This window comes from Citrus sinensis, chromosome 8, assembly GCF_022201045.2.
Source record: "Citrus sinensis cultivar Valencia sweet orange chromosome 8, DVS_A1.0, whole genome shotgun sequence".
Lineage (NCBI taxonomy): Eukaryota > Viridiplantae > Streptophyta > Magnoliopsida > Sapindales > Rutaceae > Citrus > Citrus sinensis.
Window position 1 is genome coordinate 1,265,488 of NC_068563.1, and position 24,666 is coordinate 1,290,153.

Consider the following 24,666-nt stretch of genomic DNA (forward strand, 5'->3'; position numbering starts at 1 on the left):
GTGCCAAGAGATATTTAATTTAACCAATGAATTAACGTCACATCAGTTTGTACAAGAGTTTGTAACTATATCATTACTCATAATATGATAGCGCAAATTATGAGAGAATAACAGTTGATAATGCGCTAAATAATTCATAAAATCAAATCATCGGCAGAATTTTATTGCTAGAAGAAGTGAACTCTTGAGCCTGAAAAGATTATGAACACCACACATCTATCAAGTGTATGATCCAAGAGTTCAATTAGGGTTCAGGAATCATGACGTCACTTAATGCAACAATTAATTAGAAGACTCCATTGTTGAATTAATAGGACCAAGAAGCAATAGAATTGTACCTAACACCCCAATATTTAAATTAAGCCAGTTGGATGAATTAACAGCCTGATTAATACACCATTTCGCAACGTTTCAAAAGGGAAATGTCATCAATCAATCAATTTTGAGCTTCTAATCTCAAGGAAATATTTTCAAACAAAAACCCCTACTCCGATTGCAACAGATCAACCTACAAAAAAGGCACTTGAAGAATTTCTAACGTCAATCACATTATAATTGTGATGCGATTTAATTTACATTTAAGAAAGTGTGTCAAATTCAAATATACAGGAAAATTTCAACCACCAATGATTGGTTAACTCAATATGGGTAGCCTCAACTTGATTTGTATTTTATTCAAGGCTACAATTTAAACAAAAACAGAAAATAAATAAAAAATTTATTTGCCAACGTGGCGATCGTGCAAGCTTATAGTTGCCACATAGAGTAAATAACATTTGTCAATTGTAGAAAGGCCTTTAAACAACTCTTTTTTCCGAAAATTAAAAATAAAAAAAGGACAAAAACCGCCCTCGGTTTTGTTAACAACACGTGTCAGTGATCTATTCGATTAACACTGCTCACAATTCCACTAGTTCAACACTCACCCCACGAATCTGGGGCGCTCTGAGACTACGAGGAAACTGTTCTCCCGCACTCGCGCGTGCAGATTCGACGCACTCGCTCTCCCACGCTTACATCTGTCCATCTGAATCTTTGCTTATGGCTCACAGCTTGACCCGATCTCTCGATTCTCCAAGGCTCCCCAGCGCGATAACAATAGATTCGCTTGGACAACTGTCGCACGCAACGAGCGAGTAAAACGATTATTTTAATGAGCCCGCGATTAGAGAAAAACAAATCCACTAAGCTGTTTTCGGGCTCCCAAAACCGGGTTTGTTACCTTAAATAAGAGAATTTTACATCGTACTGCGTCTTTAAAAACCACTTCCATAAAAATTTTCCATAATCGAACATCTCTCCAAAAAAATCGCTTTTTATTTTCTTACTTCATAGTCTATATAGCTCCGAACAAGTAAGTTGAATTTTTTTTTTCTTTTGTCTCTTTTTTTTGTGGTTATTTTTCTATTTTTAGTTTCTTTTATATAAGTATATATAATCATACCATAGTGATCCGTTTATTATTCGTTTCATTTCATTATACGTAAGTGTTACATTTTTTTCTACCTAGTTTTACTATGAAATTGTATCGTGTTAATTTTTGTAGTATTTAGAAAAAAAATTAATTTATCGCGATAATTGTATTGTTCATCAAGTTTTGACTTTTGAATATCAGTAATAACGGTGCTGTGATTAATTTTGTTTGATCTAAGGAGCGAGATGGGTCGTGGGAAAATAGTGATCAGAAGGATTGATAATTCGACGAGCAGGCAAGTGACTTTTTCGAAGAGGAGAAATGGGTTGTTGAAGAAGGCGAAAGAGCTCTCGATTCTCTGCGATGCTGAAGTTGGGCTAATTATCTTCTCTAGCACTTCCAAGCTTTATGAGTATTCAAGCTCTAGGTAATTACATCTTCTTCTTCATCATCACTTCTACTTTCCTTTCTCTAAATAATTAATATTAATCTATGCTTCTCTTTATTGTTGATTTTTTTGTTTTAATTCGCACTTGTTATTATTTTATATTAAAAAAATTATCTGCCATCTATACATAGCCTTTCTTTCTTTCTTTTTCTTTTTTCCCGAAGATATTTATACTTCATCAATGATTTTTCGTTCGGATGATATTATTATTGCTAGTATATGTGTACATACAGGATCGAACGAGTTAGTGTTTTTTGTTGCATTTGGCTTACGTAAAATATATACGCCTTTGTTGTTCATGCTTTTTTTTTTTTTTTACCAGCAAGGAAATACTAATGTTTGATCTTCATGCTATAAGCACAAAGCTTAAATTCTGTAACATATTTGTCGATAGATTCATGTACATCATAGTCTACTTTTCGGATGTGCGTGTGTATTACATAATTTAAGAAAAGAAAATAAGCGATACTAAAAATGATCTGTTTGGCAAAATTAAATGTATGACTTAAGAGCTTAATCAAGTCGTTAAAGTGCTTATCAAATGGGTCTCTCTCTCTCTCTCTCTCTCCATTTGTCTTCTTTTCTTTTTTACGTTTTCTGAGAGAAATTAATTAGTCAGCAGGCAGTACTGAAGGCGCAGAGTTTGCATGTGGTGCTGAGGCATTGTTTAAACACTGCATATAGCGCTGATAAAACTTTAGCGATTGAATTAAAAGCTCTATGTTTTTCCATGCATCGTTGAGGCAAATCTGGCGGTTTCATCAAGTCGTTGTGTCAGTGATTTCTTCTCTATATCTTTGAAACTTGTAGCTGAAAGATTTGAGCCTTTTTTAAGTTTGTAATCTTCCTATCTGTGCGATGATACGTATGTGTGCTAAGATAGTTATGTCGGAGACTCCTACACAAGATGGAATGTCGTAATACGTGACTTTTGTTCTTGTGATAATGGTTATTGATATTTTAACTTGATGCGAATGTGTTAAAAAGATTTTATGAATGTTGTATTGGTCTTTAGTTCTTGAAATATTTACATGCGACAATGGTTTTGATAATCTTGCCAGATTTACAATTTTGGTTCTTATCATATATTTATCCCCAAATAATCTTGATTTCTATCGTATGTGCATTTGGCATTGGTCATGACTCAGAATATTTAGTTTGAAGAAAAGTATTTGACTACTAGGTGGCACATCTTCCACTAAAATTCTCACCATCTTTTCATCTCGATCGTGAAAAGAGTCAAGACACAGAAGATTAAAAATTAGTGAAAAAGTGCATTGCACTAGAGCTGTATTAGCTCTTCTCCCCGCCACCCCCCCCCCCCCCCCCGGGAAATTTATCAATGATGTTGGTGATTAAAATAACGAAGTATATATTTGACATAATATATACTATTGAGTAGTTGTATTAAAATTCCGGAAAGAAACAGATATTATAGGTTTCCATTAATCTAGGTTTATCTAATTTTTAGTGATCTTCATTTGATAGGTTTCTATTAATCTAGATGTATCTAATTTTAAGTAGTCTTCATTTTATAAAATATTCAGGTAGTTGTTTCTTTAGTCTTTAGATTTTATACTGCTTTTTGAAAGGTAGAGTTATTATGTTCCCTTAATTAGCCTGCTCTTTCAACTAGTATATATCATTGTGTTGTAGGATATCTCAACTACACATTCAATTTGTCAATTCCTTCTTTAGTAGGGCTTGGAACTTTTAAAGGTGCTTAAAACTCTTACCACAACTAACAAGCAGTACTCCACAAGTAACTGGAGAAAAGTGGTGGGAAAAGAATGTAACTTGGAGCTGAGAAATGAGCTTATATATGTATATCCATCAAATAGTTAATGCACTACATTTCAGATGTGACATTTAGTTACCCATATGGACCTAGTCTCTTTTTTGTGTGTCATTTTAATTTGTTTCAATGATTGAGTGATCTTATCGAGAAAGAAAATTTCTTGCAAGAGTCTAAGAACTTGTATTTGATTATTTGTTTGCGTCATGCTTGTGCTACTTGAGATTGGATCATTTAGAGATCATGATTTAAAAAAAAAGAAAAAAAAAAGATTGTGTTATACACAAGTTTGCATCACTACCTTTACAACTATTCACATTCATTCTCATGGAAATGAACATATTAATTTATCTGTATGAACTTGCATTAATGATTAGTCGATCGGTCACTTCTTCGTTTCTTATCTAACCTGCTGTGAAATGCTTCAGTTACATGCAAAATTATGTGAATGCAAAGAATTATAAATACAATATAATTGGCTCCTTTTTGGCAGGATGACATCTGTAATTGAACGCTACAACAAACTGAAACAGGAAAATCAGCAGCTGCTAAACCCTGCTGCAGAAGTCACGGTAAGTGCCAACTCTCACAACTCTAATTCAAGTGAATTATTTCTCCTGTATCAATTGAAAAATAATTATCTGATATTAGTTTTATGGGTTACTAGGAGGATATATCGTCAGTTAGTAACTGATATTATTCCATACACAAGCGTCCTTATTATATTAAAACAGTCCGGCTTTTAGGAGTACCATTCGCAACTGGTGCAGGGGCGAACCTGGGAGCTTTGATCAGCCGGACTAATCTATATATTCGTTATAATATTTATGTGAATGTTGATGCATATAAAAAGCTAACGAATACATATATCGAACAACGTGATATTAAAATTTTCAGCAAATTATATATGTTAAATAAAGGAATGATAACAAATGTAAAACATAAGTTTATAATATAAATTAGTAAAATTATACCATAAAAGAATTATTTTTGTATATTTTTGTTTTACTAATAGAGAAGATGAAATATTTATATTTGATAAAAAAAAATAGCAAGTATGACTGTGATAAAAATAAACCATGAAATTATGAAAATGTTGCAAATTGCTACTATATGTCATTTTTGTAACTTTCTAATACTACAGATGATAGTAAAATATATTAGCATACTTTTCTTTCAATTAAATTAAACCATAACAATTTTTTATAATAAGTTAAAATAGTAATAATTATATTTTAGCCCCTAATAATTCCAATTTATTCAATACATATATATTTTAATTATTTCATAAAGTAAGTCTCTAGCTCCCAATTGAAAAAGGATATAGAGTTGAATTGGGACAAACTTGAAAATAAAATTAAAAATTATTAAATTACATGAAAAATTAGAAAAAAAAAATCAATTGGTATTAATCAGTTTTTCCCAAACTAGATTGATTTTTGCCGCTGCCTAGGAGGTTAGCTTTATGACCTATGCTGATATGAGCTATGGTGAGTTTTTAAAGATTTTTTGTCATGAATTTATTATAGTGTATGATTAATATTTTAATTGCTTATGCATTATTATCCTATAACTATCAATCACAACCTTGTATATTTTATTCCGCACAAGATCAAACTAGCTTGGAGTCATGATTGTTATAGTTCATTTAGCTATGTATATCCACACTCTATTCCATTGTTTTCCTCATATATATTTCACTCTCTTATGCTCCGCGAAGCTAGGTTTTTGGAAGAATGGACACAATCTATTGAACATGCAATTATATGACGACTTTTTCATAATGGAAGAGATCAAGGATACTCAGAAAAAATGCCACAAAAAAAAAAAAAAAAATAGAACTTGGCATATCCTATGAATAAATTTGATGTAAATAAATCTCTTGTGAGCTACCAATTCATCAAGTGTCAATAAAAACATTGGTAAAGTTTCGATAGTGCCACGTGAACAATTAATAGAAAAAGTACAGAATATCATAATCCACTTGCTAACAAAATATGGTATTCTTTAAACCCTCAGATTGTTCTTATAATAACGTGGATTGATGAGAGGTAAAGCTTATTACGGCTTTGTGCTTAGATGTATATTTTTGTTTTATTAATAAAAGCTTCTCTCATACTATCGTTCATATTAAAGGATAAAAATAGTTAAAATCCGTCGAAAACAGTTTTAGTACATCTTAGAAATTCACTCACATTTTAGCGCTTTTTAAGAATATGCTTAGGAAATTAAAAAATAATAATAATTATTATTATTTATCACATTAACTTGCTAATGCTTTTTGATGCATTAGTTAGGACAAACCAGAAAAAGGTGCGCCTGAGCTACTCTTGTAGTTGTGGTTTTGGTAGAGCTGTACCCTAATGTTATGTTTATGATTAAGATGCTACCGGTTTTACTAGGGGAGTGGAATCACTTGTCCTCTAAGTAAGCAGCAAGTGCAAGTGAAAGTGCCTGTTTGCCAACTACTTTTTGCTGTATACATTCGAAATTAGGCAAAAGCACGACATATAAACAAACCCTAAATGCCAGACTCAGAGAAATGCAAGACAAGCTACAATGTATAACCTTTATTGGGTTGGATCTATGAAAAATGAAAACCCCGTTCCCTTCTGGCCAGTAGTATGGAGTCAACTTGGGATTATTATGCTTGCTTAGTTTATGCCAGATGTTAAATCAAAGGGGAAGGATAGTGATTCACCCCAAATCCAAGGGAAGAGGAGCGATCTTCATTGGTTCTACAAGGAAGAGTAGTCTCGCTTCCAATGAGCATAATGATCCAGGGGAGGTAGAAGCTATGGCCTACGCTTTTTGGGGTTATGATGATCTTACTTGATTCTAGGAGAAAGATGATTATAACAGTCAAGTGACTTTCAACATGGATTGGTAGAGGTATGTTCGATACTGAAACGGTCTGGTTTTTCAATTCATAGCTACTTTAGAGTACAAGCAAAAGTGAGAGTTTGATTCTATTTCGTATTGCTGTTCTAAGGGATAAAAGCTCTCACTGTTAAGAAAAGTTGTCAAGTGTTAAAAGAAACGACAGAAGCCATGAAATAAAGAATTAGTTATAGTTTACGGAGTTCATAGAATCTAAGTATTTACCAAACACTTTAACAACGAAAAATTTCGTTGTTAAATTGCCTAAAAGCAGCTAAAACAAATGGACCCTTTATCAATCTATTTCGTAGCTGTGCTGAAGCAAAGCGATTACAAACACACTCTAAAGTCTAAATTCTCTATAATTAATCATGAAGATTCTGGAATATTAACCAAGTTGTTTGTTGTTTGAGGGTGTAACAAAATTTTGCAGAGAGACAGATACAACAGACTCTGCTTCTGTGACTCATCTTTAGATCAAATAGATCTGAAAAAGATGATGTAGCTCTCTGGAGGTATACAGTTTTGATGAGCCCCAGACAAGGACTTGGCAGCAGGCTTCGTTTCTTTAGCTTTCAAGTTAATGAACGAACACTCGCTGAAGATATTGGGTTAAAGCTAATACCCTAAGCTAGCACATAAAGAGGAAGCGATATTTGGGAAGCTGCTATTGATTAGTACAGTAGCTTCCACCATGAGGACCAGTAGATGACTTGCTATAGAGGCCAGAGGATTAGCTCTGGCTTGTATCAATCTGTACTCCTTCAGCTCCAATTACAGAGCTCAGAGGGTTAGCTCAGGCTTAATGTAATAAGCCTGGGAACAATTCTCTGCCAAGGTGTTAAAAGATATTAAAAGATAGCGTCAATCTCACTCGTTCTCGAGTTTGATGCTCATGGTGTTCGTTCAATGCAACGGAATGAGAAGCATTTTTCAAATTTATGATCCTGACTGCTTGAAGGTTGTGTTCAAGTAAGCGCTGAACCAAGATCGCCAAAGCTTAAAACCTGTAGTTGCGAGCTTATGTTGCTGAAGCAACTGAAAATCTGTTGCACAGAAAAGAAGAGGGGGTAAAAGAAAAAAAGGCATGATTAACAAAAATTTAGAATAGTAAGAAGTACCAAAGATTAAGTCCGAGAACAATAGGACTTGGATCTTGTGTTTGGATAACCATCACCCATCAATGTGATTCCATGAACCATCAACATCAAGCATGAATCTTATAGAAAGCCAACAGACAAGCACTTCAAGGAGCCTGCCTGAAGCTCCCAAGATCGCCAAAGCTTAAACTGAAAACCTGAAAACCTGTCACACAGAAGAGGGGAGGAGGGGGGGAGCTTGATTAGCAAAAATTTGGAATAGTAACAAGTATCAGAGATCAAGGCTCAGAACAAAATGACTTGGTTCTTGTGTTTGGGTAACCATCACCATCAGCATGAATCTCATAGAAAGCCAACAGACAAGCACTTCAGGGAGCCTGCCTGAAGCTCCTATAACTTCCTAACCAAAGAAGCCTAGAGAACCTACAGAATACACCAAACACTTTTGTACGGACACTTCGTGATATTCAAGTCAACTGCCAAAATCATATGGATACACAATGTAAGCCTGAAATAACTTGATTGTGTAACCAAATTCCTTCATACATCAAATATTTACCAAATGCTCATCCTTTCTATAAGAGGAACAACAGAATCTTTGTCAAATATATGGACCAATTATGGTGAAAAAAAAAGAACATTAACCCATATTCTATAAGACTACCCACCAATTATTTTGACCTTCCATGCAACATGCTACCCAGATTTTGAGCTTCCCTCTGCATTTTCTTCCAGATGATCAATTGAGTGCATGATCTCTGCAAAGGGCACGAATATTACATTCATATTCTCAAAATTAGTAGCCTAAACGAATTAATTTTTGACAATTTTAGTGCCATCCTCAACATGTGAGAACTGAGGTCATCAATTACAACATCCTAGCTAACTTCAATAAAGTTTACTGATAGTTGTTTATTACTCATTCTGCAGGTTCTCACATGTTGTTATCCATTGCAACTACTTGTCAACTGCACTCTTTCCTACAATCATTTCAAAGATAGGTAGTCATCGTCAGCAATTGAACCTACTTCTATGGATAATTTCTAAACTAATCATCAATGACCTCTACTCGAAACATTATAAAATTCCCTGCACCACTTTCATTGTCAACAAGGATTCTAGTACTATGAGAGAATTTCACATATTCATGCTCATTTTCCAAGCTAAACAGTAAAAGATCCACCAGTCAATTTGTTCAAATAAACCCGAGTTCCCCCTTTCCCCTCTGACGTGGCTTATGGTCAAATTTGCGTCACTCTACCAAATGTTTCAGTGACATGATACGTCACTTCAACATGACTCAGATTAGCATCATAACAAGAACTTATACATAATGAATGTCAGGTTGCCAATTCAATTTGAGAAGAGATATACTTGACTCCCTAGAATAGTGTCATGTAAATAGTGACTAACATCAACTTTCTTCTTCTAGCCATAAAGGATTAGAGAAAACTTAATATATAACTAGCAGTTGCATTATTAAGCTGATTAACTAGTAACATTTTTAATCACATTATAAGCCTTTCAACATGTGAAAATATTCAACCAATAGGCCTTTGGCCTCATAGGAGAGCACTAGCTCTCACAATGTGTGAGAGCAAGTGCTCAAACTCCCATAAAAGCAATTACATGGGGTTTAATTTCCTTCCCATGGAATCCATAATTGAGTAGATGCAATCTTCTTCCTTACAAAATGTAGGTGGTAAACTTGTAAAAAAATGTAAGAGGAGTAGGCGACCTTCGAATATTAGTGAAGATTAAAAACTGGGTAGTGAGGGTTAAAATCTGGGTCGTGAGAATTAAAATCTGGGTAATGTTTCATAAGAATAATGTAAACTTGTAAACTACTAATAAAGCGAAACAAAAAGAAAGGAGAGGAGGAAAACGAGGTGAATACGTGTGGGGGAAAATAATGCGAAAAGAAGGGAAAAGAAAGGGGGAAAACAAGACGAACATATAAGGAAAAGAAAGGGGGGGAAACAAGGTGATTATGTGTTGGGAAAAAAATGAACCCCCAAACTAAAAGAAGTTATCAATCACATATAGTTAACCTAAGTCACGAATCAACTACTACACACGCATATTTAGTATAAATGTAGTAGTTTAGCAGATGTCAATTATAAATAGTCTACCATCAATCACATAATAGTTAGCCTAAGCCAAGAATCAACTACTACACACACATATTTAGTATAAGTGTAGTAGTTTAGTAGATGTCAATTATTAATAGTCTAACACTCGGCTCATAAGAAAGCATGCACACCAGCATATATCTTCATGAACAAGTCAAACAACATAAAGAAAGAAACAAGTCGACGAACTACATAAAAAGAAGAAACATTTGGTAGTGAAAAATGGCAACTAGATATTGTCACCTACAAAGAAATAATGTATTAAAGTTTTTAACATGCTTATTGCCCTTACATGCAAGCTTTCGATTTAGGTTAAGAGACAAATTAATGAGGTATCAAAGCCAGTTTCGACAAAAGGGTTTGGCTTCGACACCCCCATGTAATTGCCTTTGTATTTGTTATTGTCCTTTGTCTCCACCTAGGTTTTGTCCACAAGACAACTAGCTCCGTCAACTTACACGTGACGAGGCCTATCAAAATGCATAATATTATTGTCATTCGACTCTTCCATGTGATTGTGTTTGTATTTGCTTTTAACTTTTGTCCCTCTGTGAAACCATTTGGTAACATCTTGCCCATGAAAGAGACCATTAAACCGCTTAAATTATGCTGAGCTTTACCTACTAGCCTATGCTTGTAAGTTCAGCAATAACTTGGCAACCATCTCCATCAAAATAACTTTAATGTAATGGTAGCAAATTCTAGCTCAATACTTAATGCGAGTGGTGGAGCAACTAAACTTTTGCTTCTTGCTTCCATGGAAAATAAGAAAGTCCCTTATGATACATAATACTAAAATAATGAACAAGTAGTTCATGATATCACTTGCGCAATCCATATAAGAAGAAGCTTGAGCTCAAAAGAAGGGGAAAAAAAAGATATATTTCAAATTTTATATGTCTTAAAAGATATCACAAAATACAATGAATAGCAATATAATTGATGTCCATAAGAGGAGTAACAAACTAGCTCAAACTAGCTCAAACTGTGGCTATGTAGTAAAAAATCTATTAACTTGGCCCTTTAAATAACGTTTGTTGCTTGCTTGGATTGAGAAACCAGGTTGCCATTGAAATTGAGCCACCCAAATCCTAGAAAAAGTTGAAAACATTTAGGATGTTTCGTCTCTGCAATGGCTATAGCTAACCATTCAATATCGAAATGCTATCAAAACCATCTCAAATAATAATTTATACATCATAGGGAAATGAAGTATGACCATAAGACTCACAGAATTGATATTAAATGTTAACAATTCCATTAATTTAGTTGTCTACCTATGTATTGCACCCCCCTTAGATAATTTGTAACAAGCTAAAGAAATGAGACAAAGTCCAAAAATCTTTGTTTCTCTTAAAGGGCATGCTAATTGCAAAATATCACCATGAGATAATGAGCGTTGTATTGAAATCGTTAATGCCACTTTCATTTCCATAGACTTCCAATCATTGATACACTAATATCACAATAAAACTAAAATATGTTCGAACCTAGCTTCTAGCACATTCATTTTATTTCATTTATTTAATAAACTTCTTGAAATTCTTTTCTCATACTGTGTCAATGTTAGTATCTCCTTTTCATTTAATATTTTCATTTTTCCTTTGTAGTTTTGGCAAAGGGAGGCAGCAAATTTAAGTCAACAACTACGATACTTGCAAGAAAGCCACAGGTGAATCATGTTCCACTCAAATTTTAGAGAGAGAGAGAGAGAGTTCCAAACCTCTAATTAGGACTACCTAAGCCCTCATGAATGCCTAAAGTAGTGACGCCATCCTCAGAGAGAGAAAGAGAGAGAGATAGAGAGAGAATCCAAATAGCTTATCAAACCTCTAATTAGGACTACCTAAGTCCTCATGAATGCCTAAAGTAGTGACACCATCCTTACTACCTTTCTTAAGAATCGGTTAGCCATTGGATCAATCTAATGAATCTTGTTTCATTTTCCTTCATGTAATAAATGTTTGCTAATGTTATAAAAAAAAATGTCCCCTGCATCTATTTCACAAAAGACAGCCATTCTATTTCACAAAAGACACCCATTCTAGTTGAGAACTGAAGGCTAAATGTTGAATGGAAATGATTAGAAAAGCTGTTGAAATTTCTAGGAAAATTGGAGTATAATCCCATGAAGTTTGTTTGTGACTTTTAGTCATGATAATGGGCTTGCTTGGTAGTTTATCCATAGTACCCATATTCACACAACACATCACATGGCAGCTATTGAGGAAGCCAATAATGATATATATTGTACTAGGTCTGATTTTAGAGAGACCTCATTTTCAAGAGATAGATGGGGAATGACTGTTTAATCCAGTTTTAGGGAATCAGCAGGGAAGAATCATTTAAGAGAGAGATGAAGAGAGATATAGACAAGAATGTTATCAAAACAGGGTTTCAAGATCGAAAATCAACAAGTAGGGCTGACTATTCCTCGTTCTATTTTTAAATGCCGAACACGTACTCTTAGTTTTTTGTTTTCTTAGAGGACAGCTGGTCCACTATCTATTTTAAATCTTCAGCATAAATATATTTTTGAGTTTCTTATCAAAAACAATATATAGAACTTTTGACAAGTACTCTCAGCCTAGTAGGAAAAGAACCACGTAAGTATATTTAGACTTCAACAGAACAATTCTAGACCTTTTTGCAACTTCACCAAAATTCTAAAATATAGGCATTCTAATATCCAGCACTATTAATTTACAGTTATCGCTTCTATGTTATAATGCCAATAGGTAAAGTAAAAACCAAAGAGATGGTTCTCTGAATATGGACTTAGAGATGATACATGGAACTAGTTAAACCGAATGAATTATACCGGCAACCAACACTAACCACCAACAAACCGCTAATATGATCAATAGACAGCGTGATTATTTAAGTTAAAATGTGTAGTAATCATCATTTAGATGAACTAATCGGACTAGAGTTTTATAGTTATTTGCTAATAGCATACAAGAACTTCTGCTTTGACCTAAGCAGGCAACTGATGGGAGAAGAACTATCGGGTTTGAATGTCAAAGACCTACAGAATCTGGAAAACCAACTGGAAATGAGTTTGAAAGGAGTCCGTCTGAAAAAGGTAAAATGACCTTATCACTGGTGCAATCTCCATGCTATAGTAATCAAGATCATTCTTTTATATGTAGTATTCGGGAAAAAACTAATGCAGTTGTTCGTTTACTTTTTTGCAGGACCAAGTTTTAACTGATGAGATCAAAGAACTTAACCGCAAGGTTTCCCTCAAAGACTGACCGTAATTTGTGGTGATTTTCATTAAGTGATCATTCCATGTTGAATAACTGGCACTCATTGCTTTCCTTGCAGGGTAATCTCCTTCATCAAGAGAACCTCGAACTCCATAAGAAGGTAAACCTCATCAACCAAGAAAATAGAGAACTGAAAAAGAAGGTATTTGTCCACACAATCCTACATACATATTAAAAAAAATATCTTACACCAATATTTCATAAATAAGTCTTTCAGTACCTAACGAAACCCCCTACCTGAAACCTAAGGCCTGTCATGAGCACAATTGATACCACTAAGACTCAAAACCTGAGAAAAACATTATATAATCTGTAAAAGTGAATATTTCTTTTATGGCTAAGCTGACGTTTCTGGGTCAGGTTTACGAAGGAAGAAATGTAAATGCAGCAAATAGCATTTCCCAGCCTACATACACTATCAGCAATGGGTATGATATGCACCCGCCACTCCATCTCCAGTTAAGCCAGCCCCAGCCCCAAAAGAATGATACACCAGCAAAACCAATGCAACTGGGGTAAGGTTTTCCCATGGTACTTTTAAGACACTACATATAACTTATAACTAATAGGCATATTGATATACTTCTATCTTGAATATGTTTCTTCAATATTTGCAACAGCTTATAGCTGCATTAGCAAAGAAGTTTAATGACTGCGAATGCATATTAGCAAGTACTTCCACCAACAGCTGGCCCGACAATTCAAAAGTCAAATTTGATCAGTGAGCTTCTGAACTTCAGCTACTAGTTATACATTCAGCTTCAGATGAACAGATTTGGTATGAAATATTTTATGAAACAAACTCTATAATTAAGTAGGATGGTCTCGCAAACCAGCAATCGATGTAAATCTATGCAATAATGGGAAAGCATGTGTCCGGTCTTCCTCTAATTGTTATCAAAGGGTGTGGTGATTCAAATTGAACTCCTGCTATGTGTTTAATGAGGAGCAATCAGTTTTCAAGCAAAAGCTTATCAGATTGATTACTGCCTACAGTTCTTGTATTAGCATAGATTCTTTATCCAATAAGAAGTTTATAAGAAGAGAAAACAGGACAGACACCCAAAAGAGGGAAAAAAATGAGAAAAAAATGGAGAAACGTTATGTCTCAATGTCATTGCAAATGTAAAATATCTATGAAGTAAAACAAATCCAAAAACAACGCAGTTCAGGAGAAGGTCACCATTCAGAGACCAATGGATTTTTGCTTCTTTACCCAGTAAGGCAATGACTAAAGTTACATTTTTTATTATGATGAATTAAATAAAAATATATATAAAACCAAAATAACAGTTCCAAGAGAAACAGTAAATTGACACTGTTGAGATGAGAATGAATAGCTAACTACACGTGCAAACTTTCATTTTGTCCATATCAAGAAGAACACGTGCAACATCTAAATTACGAAAGTTTATAAAGTAACACCACGAGAATTCATAATAAAATAATGTACTGCTCCATTTTACATAGGCCTCTTATCATATTTATTTTTGTAATTCATAACAAAAAAGGCAAAAAATATGATATAAGAGTAAAACAGGTCCTTAAATTGGATTTTGTTTTAGGGGTTTATATAGTGATTATTTAGGACATGGATACCTTCAAAACACGAAGGAAAAAAGAAATGAAAATATAAAGGAGGATAGACAATGAAGCCCAAAATATAAGGAGATAAATATTGTTAAATAACTGCTACCTAAACCCAACCTCACATATCTACAACTGCAAACATGAAAAAAAATCATTATAATTTTTTTAAAAAAAATTCAGAAACAGAAACAAAAGTGACTAGGTAAAACTTATCTTAATGCAATATTAAGTGACCACTAAATGCAAAAACTTAAGCTCTAACAAATGTACAAAGTTAAAGCTTCCTCTTCGAATATCCAATCAATACACAGTGTTCTGCAAAAAAAAATTCAGCTCTAACAAATATGACAAGTTAAAGCTTGATTCTCCCATTTTCATCTAATACATTTAAACACATTTTCACTGCATTTTGATGTTTGAACTTTACAAAAAGCATTCAAGTATAGAATTAAGTGATAACAGTTTATTTAAAACAACCAATAAATTTAGAGTTTTAATCAAGTGAAAATAAATTATAGGAAGAAGGCGGTAGTTTAAAGCTAGAGCAAGCGGAAAAAGACCCCCCGGGGGGGGGGGGGGGGGGGGAGAGAGCACAATAACACACGAAAGGCATTCATATTGGGCTTGTACATCTTAAGAATTGTCACCAATAATTTAATTGAGAGGTGTTTGAAGTGACTACTAGTTTGATAGCGAAACCTGTTCACTTTCTTTTACACTTTTCAAACCAGGTGCAGCTTTGCCCAAGCCATTCAGCACCAAATCATTTACTTAAATAAAATTAATAAACCTCTTATCTTGAAAAGACAAAATTATGTATATTTTAAGCTAGGCACATTATCAAAGCAAATAAACTAATATTCCCATAACTACAACTTTCAAAATGTTCAATTTAGAATTTTATTTTCTATTTATTAAATATATTTGTTGTATCTTTACCAGGAACAATTTGGATATTGCAAGCAAACCAATGAGCTTTCACCCAAGACATGATGGCAACTTGATGCTAATCAAGATAACACTTACTGGGCAACAAAGACTTGAGGAGTACATTTTCTTCAAAATAGCATCCATTTATTGTTCATTTAATTAATCTATTTTGTTATAATGTCAGATGTTGTCACTCTTTTACCGTCATAAATATAATGCAGTTTTATCATCAACAGGAAAAATATGGTACCTACTACATCCAAGTTAATATGGACTAACAACAAAGTATATTTTGGCTCAGTTGATTTTTCCCTTTAGCTAAGATTTGAAGTGTAACTCCACAATATTACTCTTTCCAAGAATTTAAATTCTCCAATCCATAAGACCCAAGCTATGAATATCCTCCAGAACTTCCACTACAGTAGGCACAGATCGAGCTGGATTTGGTTTTGGGGATCTCTAAGAACCCAACCCAAGGTCACCAGGTTGGCTTAACTTCAAGTCTTCAACCCAAACAACCTTAAAGTCAAGACCCAAACTGGTAAAAACTAATCCAACAAGGCTCATGTTAGTCTAAATGAGCCATCAGGTTGAAATAAATGTTCAGTGTACAGCATGCATTTCTCCATTAATTCTGGCTGGTCCATTATCTACATATTCTGTGATTTTATTAAGTTTCCATCGAATTGACTAATGTGTATGAGGCTCTCTTTACCAACATCACGAAAACTCACTCCTTAGTCTACATAGTCTGTGGATTACATAAGAGAACCCCTTCCCTCTCCCTTCTCCTGTCCCTCTGATAATTTTTTTTTTTAAAAAAAAAAAGTTCAATTTTCATATTAAAAATATTGAATTCTAGCTACTTTCTCCTTTTGATAACTTTCAAACTATATACATTGAAACATCTTAGACCAATAAAGAAACCACTCAGATGCCCAAGTTTTAACAAACGGCATATTGGACCTAAGTTTCCTTCTGATGCAGCATTAATGTCTCAGTAGACGATCAAGGCTGCAAGTATACATAAACCTAAGAAAGTTGGCCAGAAGCAGAAACTCTACTATGAATCTGTGAATTTGTGAATGAGCACAATGTCAGCTAAATCTAGTAACATGACATGCTGCAAGATTGAACATCTATACTTTTTTTGCAGTCCTACACTAGTACACCGTTTCTTTCTCACACTGCTCGTTGAATGTAAACTGGAATGTAGCCTAAACTTCTTAACTACTTATTAAACTTAAAACATGGTTTTGCAATTTAAATATAAAATGAAACAACCACAAAGAGTAGTGCTCAGGTGCAGATGTTCTCATAAAAAATTCATCCGGACGGAGAGAAAAGACCAAAAAAAAATGAACTCTCATACACTAAAAGACAAAAAAAAAAAGCCCATTAGAATCAGTGTTTTTCTTGTTTGTTAGCTCTGTCTGTATTTTAAATTCATCTAGATGTTGGCAGTCCGTATTTTAAATTCATCTAGACATTGGCACCTAAGCACCAATCCACCCATAAAATCCTACAATATCCATTGAATTTGTCACTACTTATCCATTTTTCACTTCTTTCACATAATTTATTCCATGTAGATATAAAGTACTAAAAAAGTGCCAAAACCATAGCCAATACCAAGAATCAAAACCTTTTTTTTTTAATATCCCTTTTCCTTTTGAAATGTTTTACCGCCTTGCATAGACGTAAAACCAAATCTAATAAAGTGTCTGATATAAGAGTGAGGGGGCAGGGAAAAAAATGATAAAACAATAAAAACAAAAACCAACCAGAAAGGGCTACCAAGAGAATTTTACTAACAAACCGTAAAGAGCACAGACATTGGTAACATTTGTCTTATTAATTTCTTCACTCCTCTCAACAAATATCAACAGCATCAGCTTTAAATCGTAGAATTATTAAAAGGTTCAGTTTGCAGTATACCATCTAGAAAAACAGTACCAAACTGAAAGAACTATCATTCAAATTTACATGCATCCAGTGGCAGAGGGAAGGGCAGCGAGGCCGGATATGGGATTTTGGAAATTCTATGTTTTCATACAGTAATTTTATAATTGAATCCGTTTTTGTTACCTAATTTAACATAATTTTATGTTAAAGTTACGTTCAATTTGTCTCGGATCCTTCTAATGTGAATTTCTAGATCAAAGGAAATCTTAGGAATAAAATTTAGGAAATCTCAGGAATAAATTAGTTCTTTTGTAAATTGTAGGTAGCGTTTGTTGGTTTGCTGGCAAAATTTCTTGTTGGTTCGAATGCAAAAATTCGATCAAATTTTTAATGCTTAAAGAAAAAATTTATTAGGCATTTCCTATATTTCTTAGATTTCGATATTTCTTTCTAAAATTATCAAATACTTTTGATTTATAATATGTACAATATTTCTAACTTCTAAATATCAATCTCTTGCAATTCTCACTGTAAACTATATTGATGGGTTAGCTACGTAGACCGTAATGGACAGCACTGAAAGAAAACATTTATCAAGACTACCAATTCATTTCTACTCGCTAATGCCTAATAGGAACTTAGATCGTGTTCTTTCCTGAGTCTGCATTGTATATTTAGCTTTGGCTCTATTATTGTCTTTTATCAGTTTATCTTTTATCAGTTTGTATTTTATATATAATATTTAGTATGACAGATAAGGTTCTTGTCACCACATGATATAATTCTTTTTAATAATTTTCAAATTTATTAGAAGAAAAAAAACAACACTTGCAAATACTTTACAAAAGAAATTAGCCAAACCCTAAAAAATTCCTGAGTACACTCCTGTCAACATCCGTCGCCTAAATCTTCAACCGCCCATGGGGACTACCTCCTCGCTGGAAAAACTACATTCTTGCTTTGGGCATCTTCCCCACCCCAGCCAACCCTTTCCTCAGCTGATGCCGGTATGCCTCTGTTGGGCTATTCTCTAGCTTACTTGAAATTTTTAATGATAATCACTAGCTAATTGACAAAAGAATTAGCATCAGAAGCACTGCTACTGGATTTACTAGTTGCATGGCAATTCTAACAGCCTCATTCTATCAAAATGAAAGACTAATGTACCGCTCACCGGTTGCCTCTTAAAATAAACTGTTAATCTTATTGGATGTATTCGAGCAAATAACTCACAAAAACATCGGCTTTCAGCCATTATTAAGCACATTAGAGGTAACTCCAATTAAAATAAAGCTATAAATGAATTAGACAATTCAATTCTGAAGAATTTCGCCATCAAACAAGCATTCAAAAAATTGAATAAATAAAACATGAAGAGAATGAAAATAAACTTACACTTATACATACATAGCCTGGAACTACAGAAAGAAAGAATCTAAGCAGACGAGTTGTTTAAAATATTCTTCGTCAACAATTCAGCTACAGGCGAGACGAAAGCTCCACAATAACTAAATTCATGAAACGGCACCGCATAAAAATTCACGAAAAAATAAATAAAAAATAAAACTGGAGACAAGTGGGAGAACAAACCTGAGAAATTACACTGCAACGCAACGAAGCAAAACAAATCGACGCGAAATGATTCTTCACATTCTCGTACGAACGAGAATATGATGAAAAGAACTACAAGGAGATCAGAAAAGGAACGGAGAATTTTCAGAAAAAGAAGGCATTTCGTTTTAGAGAAAAATCAGAAAGAATGCTCGCGAATGGAGCGCAGAGTTTTTCATTTTATAAAAAAATCGTCGTGTGTAGAGAGAGAAGAAAATATCTGAGGCTACATTCGGATTTTAATATTGAAGAAGGGCAGGGATTGTCTGTGATTGGTCTACAAAAGCATCAAGGTCTACAAAAGCATCAAGTTGGACAGATGTCAAGCTTGGATGAACCGTACATAGATACCCGAATCCACCAAATTGATTTTTAAACCCCTTTCTTTAGTCCCATTTTTGTGTTAAGGTGTGTGATTTAAAAATTGTATAATTGATATAAAAAAATATAGTTATAAAAAAATCAATTATATGTGGTAAATATAATTTTGAGATAATAATTTTTATAAAATAGTAAGATATGATAGAGGTAAAATCAATTTAACTTTCATATCACAACACCAAATACTTACAAATATTGTATTTGTACAATTGTAACTTTTAAACCACAGATGTTAAATATATTACTAAGTAATGCTTTAGTAATTTTATAAAGTCTATCAAATTTATATGAATAGTTTGTAACGGAATAATGTATTATTTAACATATTATTCATTAGAATTATGAAATTATTTTTGAATTAATAGTATAAAAAATCAACTATTACTAATATATTTGTGAAATGTATGATTCAACATGTAAACCTTATTTTTCTAATATCGTAAGCATACTATCACTCATGTTCATGTTGATACGTAAAAGTATTAAGGGTGGGCACGGTTCGGTTCAGTTCGGTTCGGATCGAAATTAATTAGAACTGATTTAAATCAGTTATTTTATAAAAAGAACTGAATAAGAATCGAACTCAATAAGAACTGAACTCAAACAGATCTTTTCGGTTCGGTTCAGTTTTTTCAGTTCTGGACCTATTGGGCCTACTTTGAAATTTCAAATTTTTAGCCCATTGGGCCTCATGAATGTAATAATTTTTTTCAATAATTAATTCATCCTAATTTTATTACAAATATTAACAATAAATACAAAATATTCAAAATACATTTTATCCCTAATATCTTACTAACTACTAACAAGATACTCACAAAATATGAAATATTAAAATTTCAAAATCCATAACCAAACTCCAATACTCCATCTACATAAACATAATCATAATGTTATAAAGACAAATAAAAATAACAACAATTACAACTTACAACATAAAATAAAAAAAAAATTTAGAAACAAACGCTAGCAACATTCTCCCATCTTCACCAAAAAAAAAAAAAATTGCAAACAAACGCCAACAACATTCTCTCATCTTCATCAATATCAACATCAACTTTAGGCATTTTCCAACTCAATATTTGGATCTATAAAAAAAATTTAACACATGTCGATTTGAATAAACTCTAAAATTAATTCGGTTTTTTAGTTTGGTTTTTCGGTTTAGCTGAGTGAACCGAATACCGAACCGACATTTTAGTTTTTTTTACAAATGATATATTTCGGTTTTTTTAAAATAAAAACCGATCCGAATTAGAAAAAACCGCCGGTTCGATTCTGTGTTTTTAAGACCACGGTTTTTTTGCCCACCCCTAAAAAGTATCATCAATGATAGAATTATGTTTCAAAGCTTTTTCCTAATAACCTAGAGAAATTTATAAAGCTAATAATACAATTCGCTTTAGTTATGCACTTTCTCCCTTTGGTTACTCTCTAGCTTATTCCACTCCAAGCATAAACACAAATAAAAAAAATTGAGATTAGGGTATGCCGTGCTTCAATCTATTTCTTAAAATATTAATAAATCACGAATTTGATAAAATATTTCAATACTTTCATCTTAGATACTCAGGCATTATTTATAATAAATAATCAACTTGAACATCTAAGAGATAAATATCATCTCACTTAAAATTAAGAAAATTGAGATGTATTAATTGAGACGTATAATATTGTTGTATTTGCATTTGATGGTTTACATTTTATAGCGTAATTTTGGGTTTAAAAAAAAAGATGCTGTTTGATTCGGTCGGTGTCCCCAACTAGGATGAGACAGTTCTTGTGTATTGAATTGTAATTATGCAACGGCGGGTGTGGCGATTGTAAATGCTTTTGGCAGCAGAGAAACAACACCTGAGAAAAGGCACGTGGATAGAGTTGAGTGACGGGATGTCCAAGTGCAATGAACTTCTTACCCGTAAAAACTTTTATAGAAACTCGGTTTGTTTTGCTTTTGTCGAATTCCGTCGACACCTTTGCCTTTTTGTGCAACTTGAGGGAAACAGTCGGCTCCAGTGGGGTTGGGCCTGTCGTTGGCCTCCTGATTTGATTGTGCTGCTTGAGGGATGCAGCCGGCTCCAGTGGCGCTGGCCCCCCGATTTGAGGTGGTTCGCTTGGTTTCGCATGGTTGCTTCCACTTAGGCACTTGTATCCCCAAAAAGTGAATCCCGCTCTTAATATTTTCGAATAAACTAAATAACGTTGCGGCCATCCACCGAAATCAAGCCATTGGCCATCTCAAGTGTTATATTAGTAGTTTTCACCACCACTACTCCGACAAACACTCTAATCACACACACCTCATCTTATTTGCTTGGTCTGCATAATGTGAGGCACACTAAATCGCGTGCAACGCATGATAAGCACGTGTGCATTTTGTATAAATAGCAATTAGTGTCTGTAAATAATTCACGCCATTCATAAATACAAATTATTAAATACCTCATGCTTATGTTCTTTAAAATTATAACAAATATATGCACTAAAATACGAAGGCACTTTTTCGCTCTTTCATATATTATAAGAGGATTTACTAAGAAAATAAAATATTTCATATTAATGAATTCCAGTCCATAACTACGAGTTTCAATGTCCGAGAGACTGTAGCACTCCAATGAAGTCCTATCAATTAATATACAATAAGAAATCAATGTATGTATCTTATAAAATAGAAATTGCCCCTTGGGGCTTGGACACTTGCCTTCAGTATTGAGTGCACAAATTCTAACCATTTTGCCCAATTGCTCTTAGCCCAATTGCTTGATTTTGTATGGATCCATAAACTGATAAGTATTAGCCTTAATAAATCTGTCATCGATAACTTTTAATTGAGGTGGTTAGTAAATTCTCTTTTTTATCATAAATGTTTAGGTACTAATTACAAAATGTAGTGTTAGTTTATCTTATATGACTCAATGAAATAAATTTCTACATTTTTCAATGATCCACAAAATAATTGCCCGTAAATTAACACATCACTCTATATAGAAATTTCAATTAAATTTTTAAAAGACTAAGGTGGCGTTTGTTTTTTTGTCTGAAATCTGAATAGACCTGAATTAGTCTGAATTCTGAATAGATCTAAATGTCTGAATCTGAATAATTTGTTTGTTTTTTCGTCTGAATCTCTGAAAATAAGTATTAAGTTGTTTATTTTTTTTCAACTTAAAAAACTGAAAATGTGTAGTTTTACATTTGTATCCTTATTAAATTTAAATGTCAAATAAATAATATATTAAATACCACAATATTTTAACATTTATAAATAAAATTAGATTAACAAAATATATTCATATAAATAAAACAATACCCAAAACGCATAACGAGATCCAAAAAGAGTAGCAAAGCTATTAATTATTAAAAGTGAATGCTAGAAAACGTAATTGAAAAGTCAAATATAATAAAAGTGAATGTTAGAAAAGGTAATTGAAAAGTAAAAAAGAAAGGCCCAAGTCAAGTGCTTGCCTGGTGAGCAATTAATGGGAGATTCAAGAGAAATTAATGGGAAATTCAAGAACTGGACGAGAGAAGCAAAGTGAGGGGAGATTGCATGACGGCTAAAAAAATAATGATAAGATTATTATGTGGGATAAATTTTTTTAGGTGAGTTTTAGAATAGATATGAAAAATAAATTATAAAGTAGGGATATTTTTGACATTAGAAAGTAACTGACTTAATTTAGATTTTTCTATTCAGTAAAAAGCTAAAAAAATTAGCTTATTTTATTAAGTCAAAATTATCTAAAAAGTCCTATTAAGTTATAAAAACAAACACTTTTAATTAACTTAATTAATTAAGTTAAGTCAATTTAAGTTATTAAGTTAAAAAAACAAACGCCACCTAAGTCCCATTTAAGATTAAAGTTGAAGCTCAATAAACTATTTATTTTGTAATGTGTGAACAAAATTGTGTTTGGTAAATTTTGTAATAACTGTTTATTTCATAATTTTCTTCATTTTGACAACAGCTTTTAAAAGTAAGTAGATGGTTACTATTCATAAACAACTTAATAAATAAGGTATCATACATTTTTAAAGTTTCTATTATTATCTCAATATTTAAAAAAATATGTCTTATTTTCCCATACACCATAATATTAAGTCATTAGATATCATATCACCACTATAATCAAATTACCACCACAACTATTGTATATTCTCTTTGATATCAAAATTTTGATCTAATAAGTTCATACTTTTTTATATTTTACTTTTATTTTCTATTATAAGATTAAAAAAATTTACATATAATTATGTAAATTTTTTGAACTTTGAACAATTTCACATGAAAATTAACCATAACTTTTAAAATTAATTTTATAACCATGGTTTTTGATATTCAATCTATTTATATTTTTTTCTATAATTATGATGTTTATTGCATCAAGTTTAATATGAATATAGTGCATATTACTTTTTTATTTTATCCGAGTTATGTATTAGAATGAATTTTTATTATATTTTATATAACAAATTTAACGAGTTCTTTTTTCACTTTATGTAATTTTTAAGTGTTTTAAAAAGAAAAAGGTGTGTCTAAACATCATTAAATATACTCCAAAAAATAAAAGATAATTTAAACTTATATTTATTTTAGTCATTATATAATAAAACAATACATTTGTAATAAAAATTTACCAAACGCATGTACTTTGTTTTTCAAACTCACAACAATTGCAACAACACAGTTTACCGCGCAACAAGCTATTTTTTTAATCAGCTGCTTAGCATTTTGTATAAATAGCAATTAGTGCCTGAAAATAATTCACGCCATTCATAAATACAAATTATTAAATACCTCCTGCTTACGTTCATTAAAATTATAATAAATAAATGCACTAAAATACGAAGGCACTTTTTCGTTCTTTCATATGTTAAGAGGATTTACTAAGAAAATAAAATATTTCATATTAATGAATTCGAGTCCATAACTATGAGTTTCAATGTCCGAGAGACTGCAGCACTCCAATGTCTGAGAAATCTATTGACTATTGAGTGCACAAATTCTAACCATTTTGCCCATTTGCTCTTGTTAGCCCAGTTGCTTGATTTTGTACGGATCCATAGACTGAAAAGTATTAGCCTTAATACATCAGTCATATAAACATCATTAAATATACTCCAAAAAAATTAATTTTAATTTATATATATATTGGTCATTATATAATAAAACAATATATTTATAATAAAATTTATCAAACGCATGTA

General features: G+C 32.6%; 1 protein-coding gene and 2 long non-coding RNA genes across 4 annotated transcripts; 1 reads left to right on the forward strand and 2 right to left on the reverse strand.

The window, feature by feature from the left end:
• Nucleotides 1-1,247: 1,247 nt before the first annotated feature.
• LOC102613302 (MADS-box transcription factor 23-like) lies at nucleotides 1,248-13,791 on the forward strand. The gene is made up of 9 exons (XM_025101910.2): nucleotides 1,248-1,354; nucleotides 1,653-1,841; nucleotides 4,151-4,229; nucleotides 11,380-11,441; nucleotides 12,755-12,854; nucleotides 12,967-13,008; nucleotides 13,100-13,141; nucleotides 13,402-13,556; nucleotides 13,662-13,791. The coding sequence occupies exons 2-9, from the start codon at nucleotides 1,660-1,662 to the stop codon at nucleotides 13,666-13,668; spliced, it is 669 nt and encodes a 222-aa protein (XP_024957678.2). The 5' UTR covers nucleotides 1,248-1,354; nucleotides 1,653-1,659; the 3' UTR covers nucleotides 13,669-13,791.
• Nucleotides 6,710-19,292, reverse strand: LOC102613006 (uncharacterized). 2 transcript variants are annotated; one of them, XR_008050900.1, is made up of 4 exons: nucleotides 19,057-19,292; nucleotides 18,862-18,974; nucleotides 8,306-8,395; nucleotides 6,710-7,842 (listed from the first exon to the last, which is right to left on the reverse strand). It is a non-coding gene; the product is annotated as an uncharacterized LOC102613006 (long non-coding RNA). The 2 variants fall into 2 exon arrangements; XR_008050899.1 differs by lacking the exon at nucleotides 8,306-8,395 and having other exon boundaries at nucleotides 19,057-19,290.
• On the reverse strand, nucleotides 10,620-18,855 carry LOC112499246 (uncharacterized). The gene is made up of 2 exons (XR_003066793.2): nucleotides 13,028-18,855; nucleotides 10,620-10,860 (listed from the first exon to the last, which is right to left on the reverse strand). It is a non-coding gene; the product is annotated as an uncharacterized LOC112499246 (long non-coding RNA).
• Nucleotides 19,293-24,666: the final 5,374 nt, after the last annotated feature.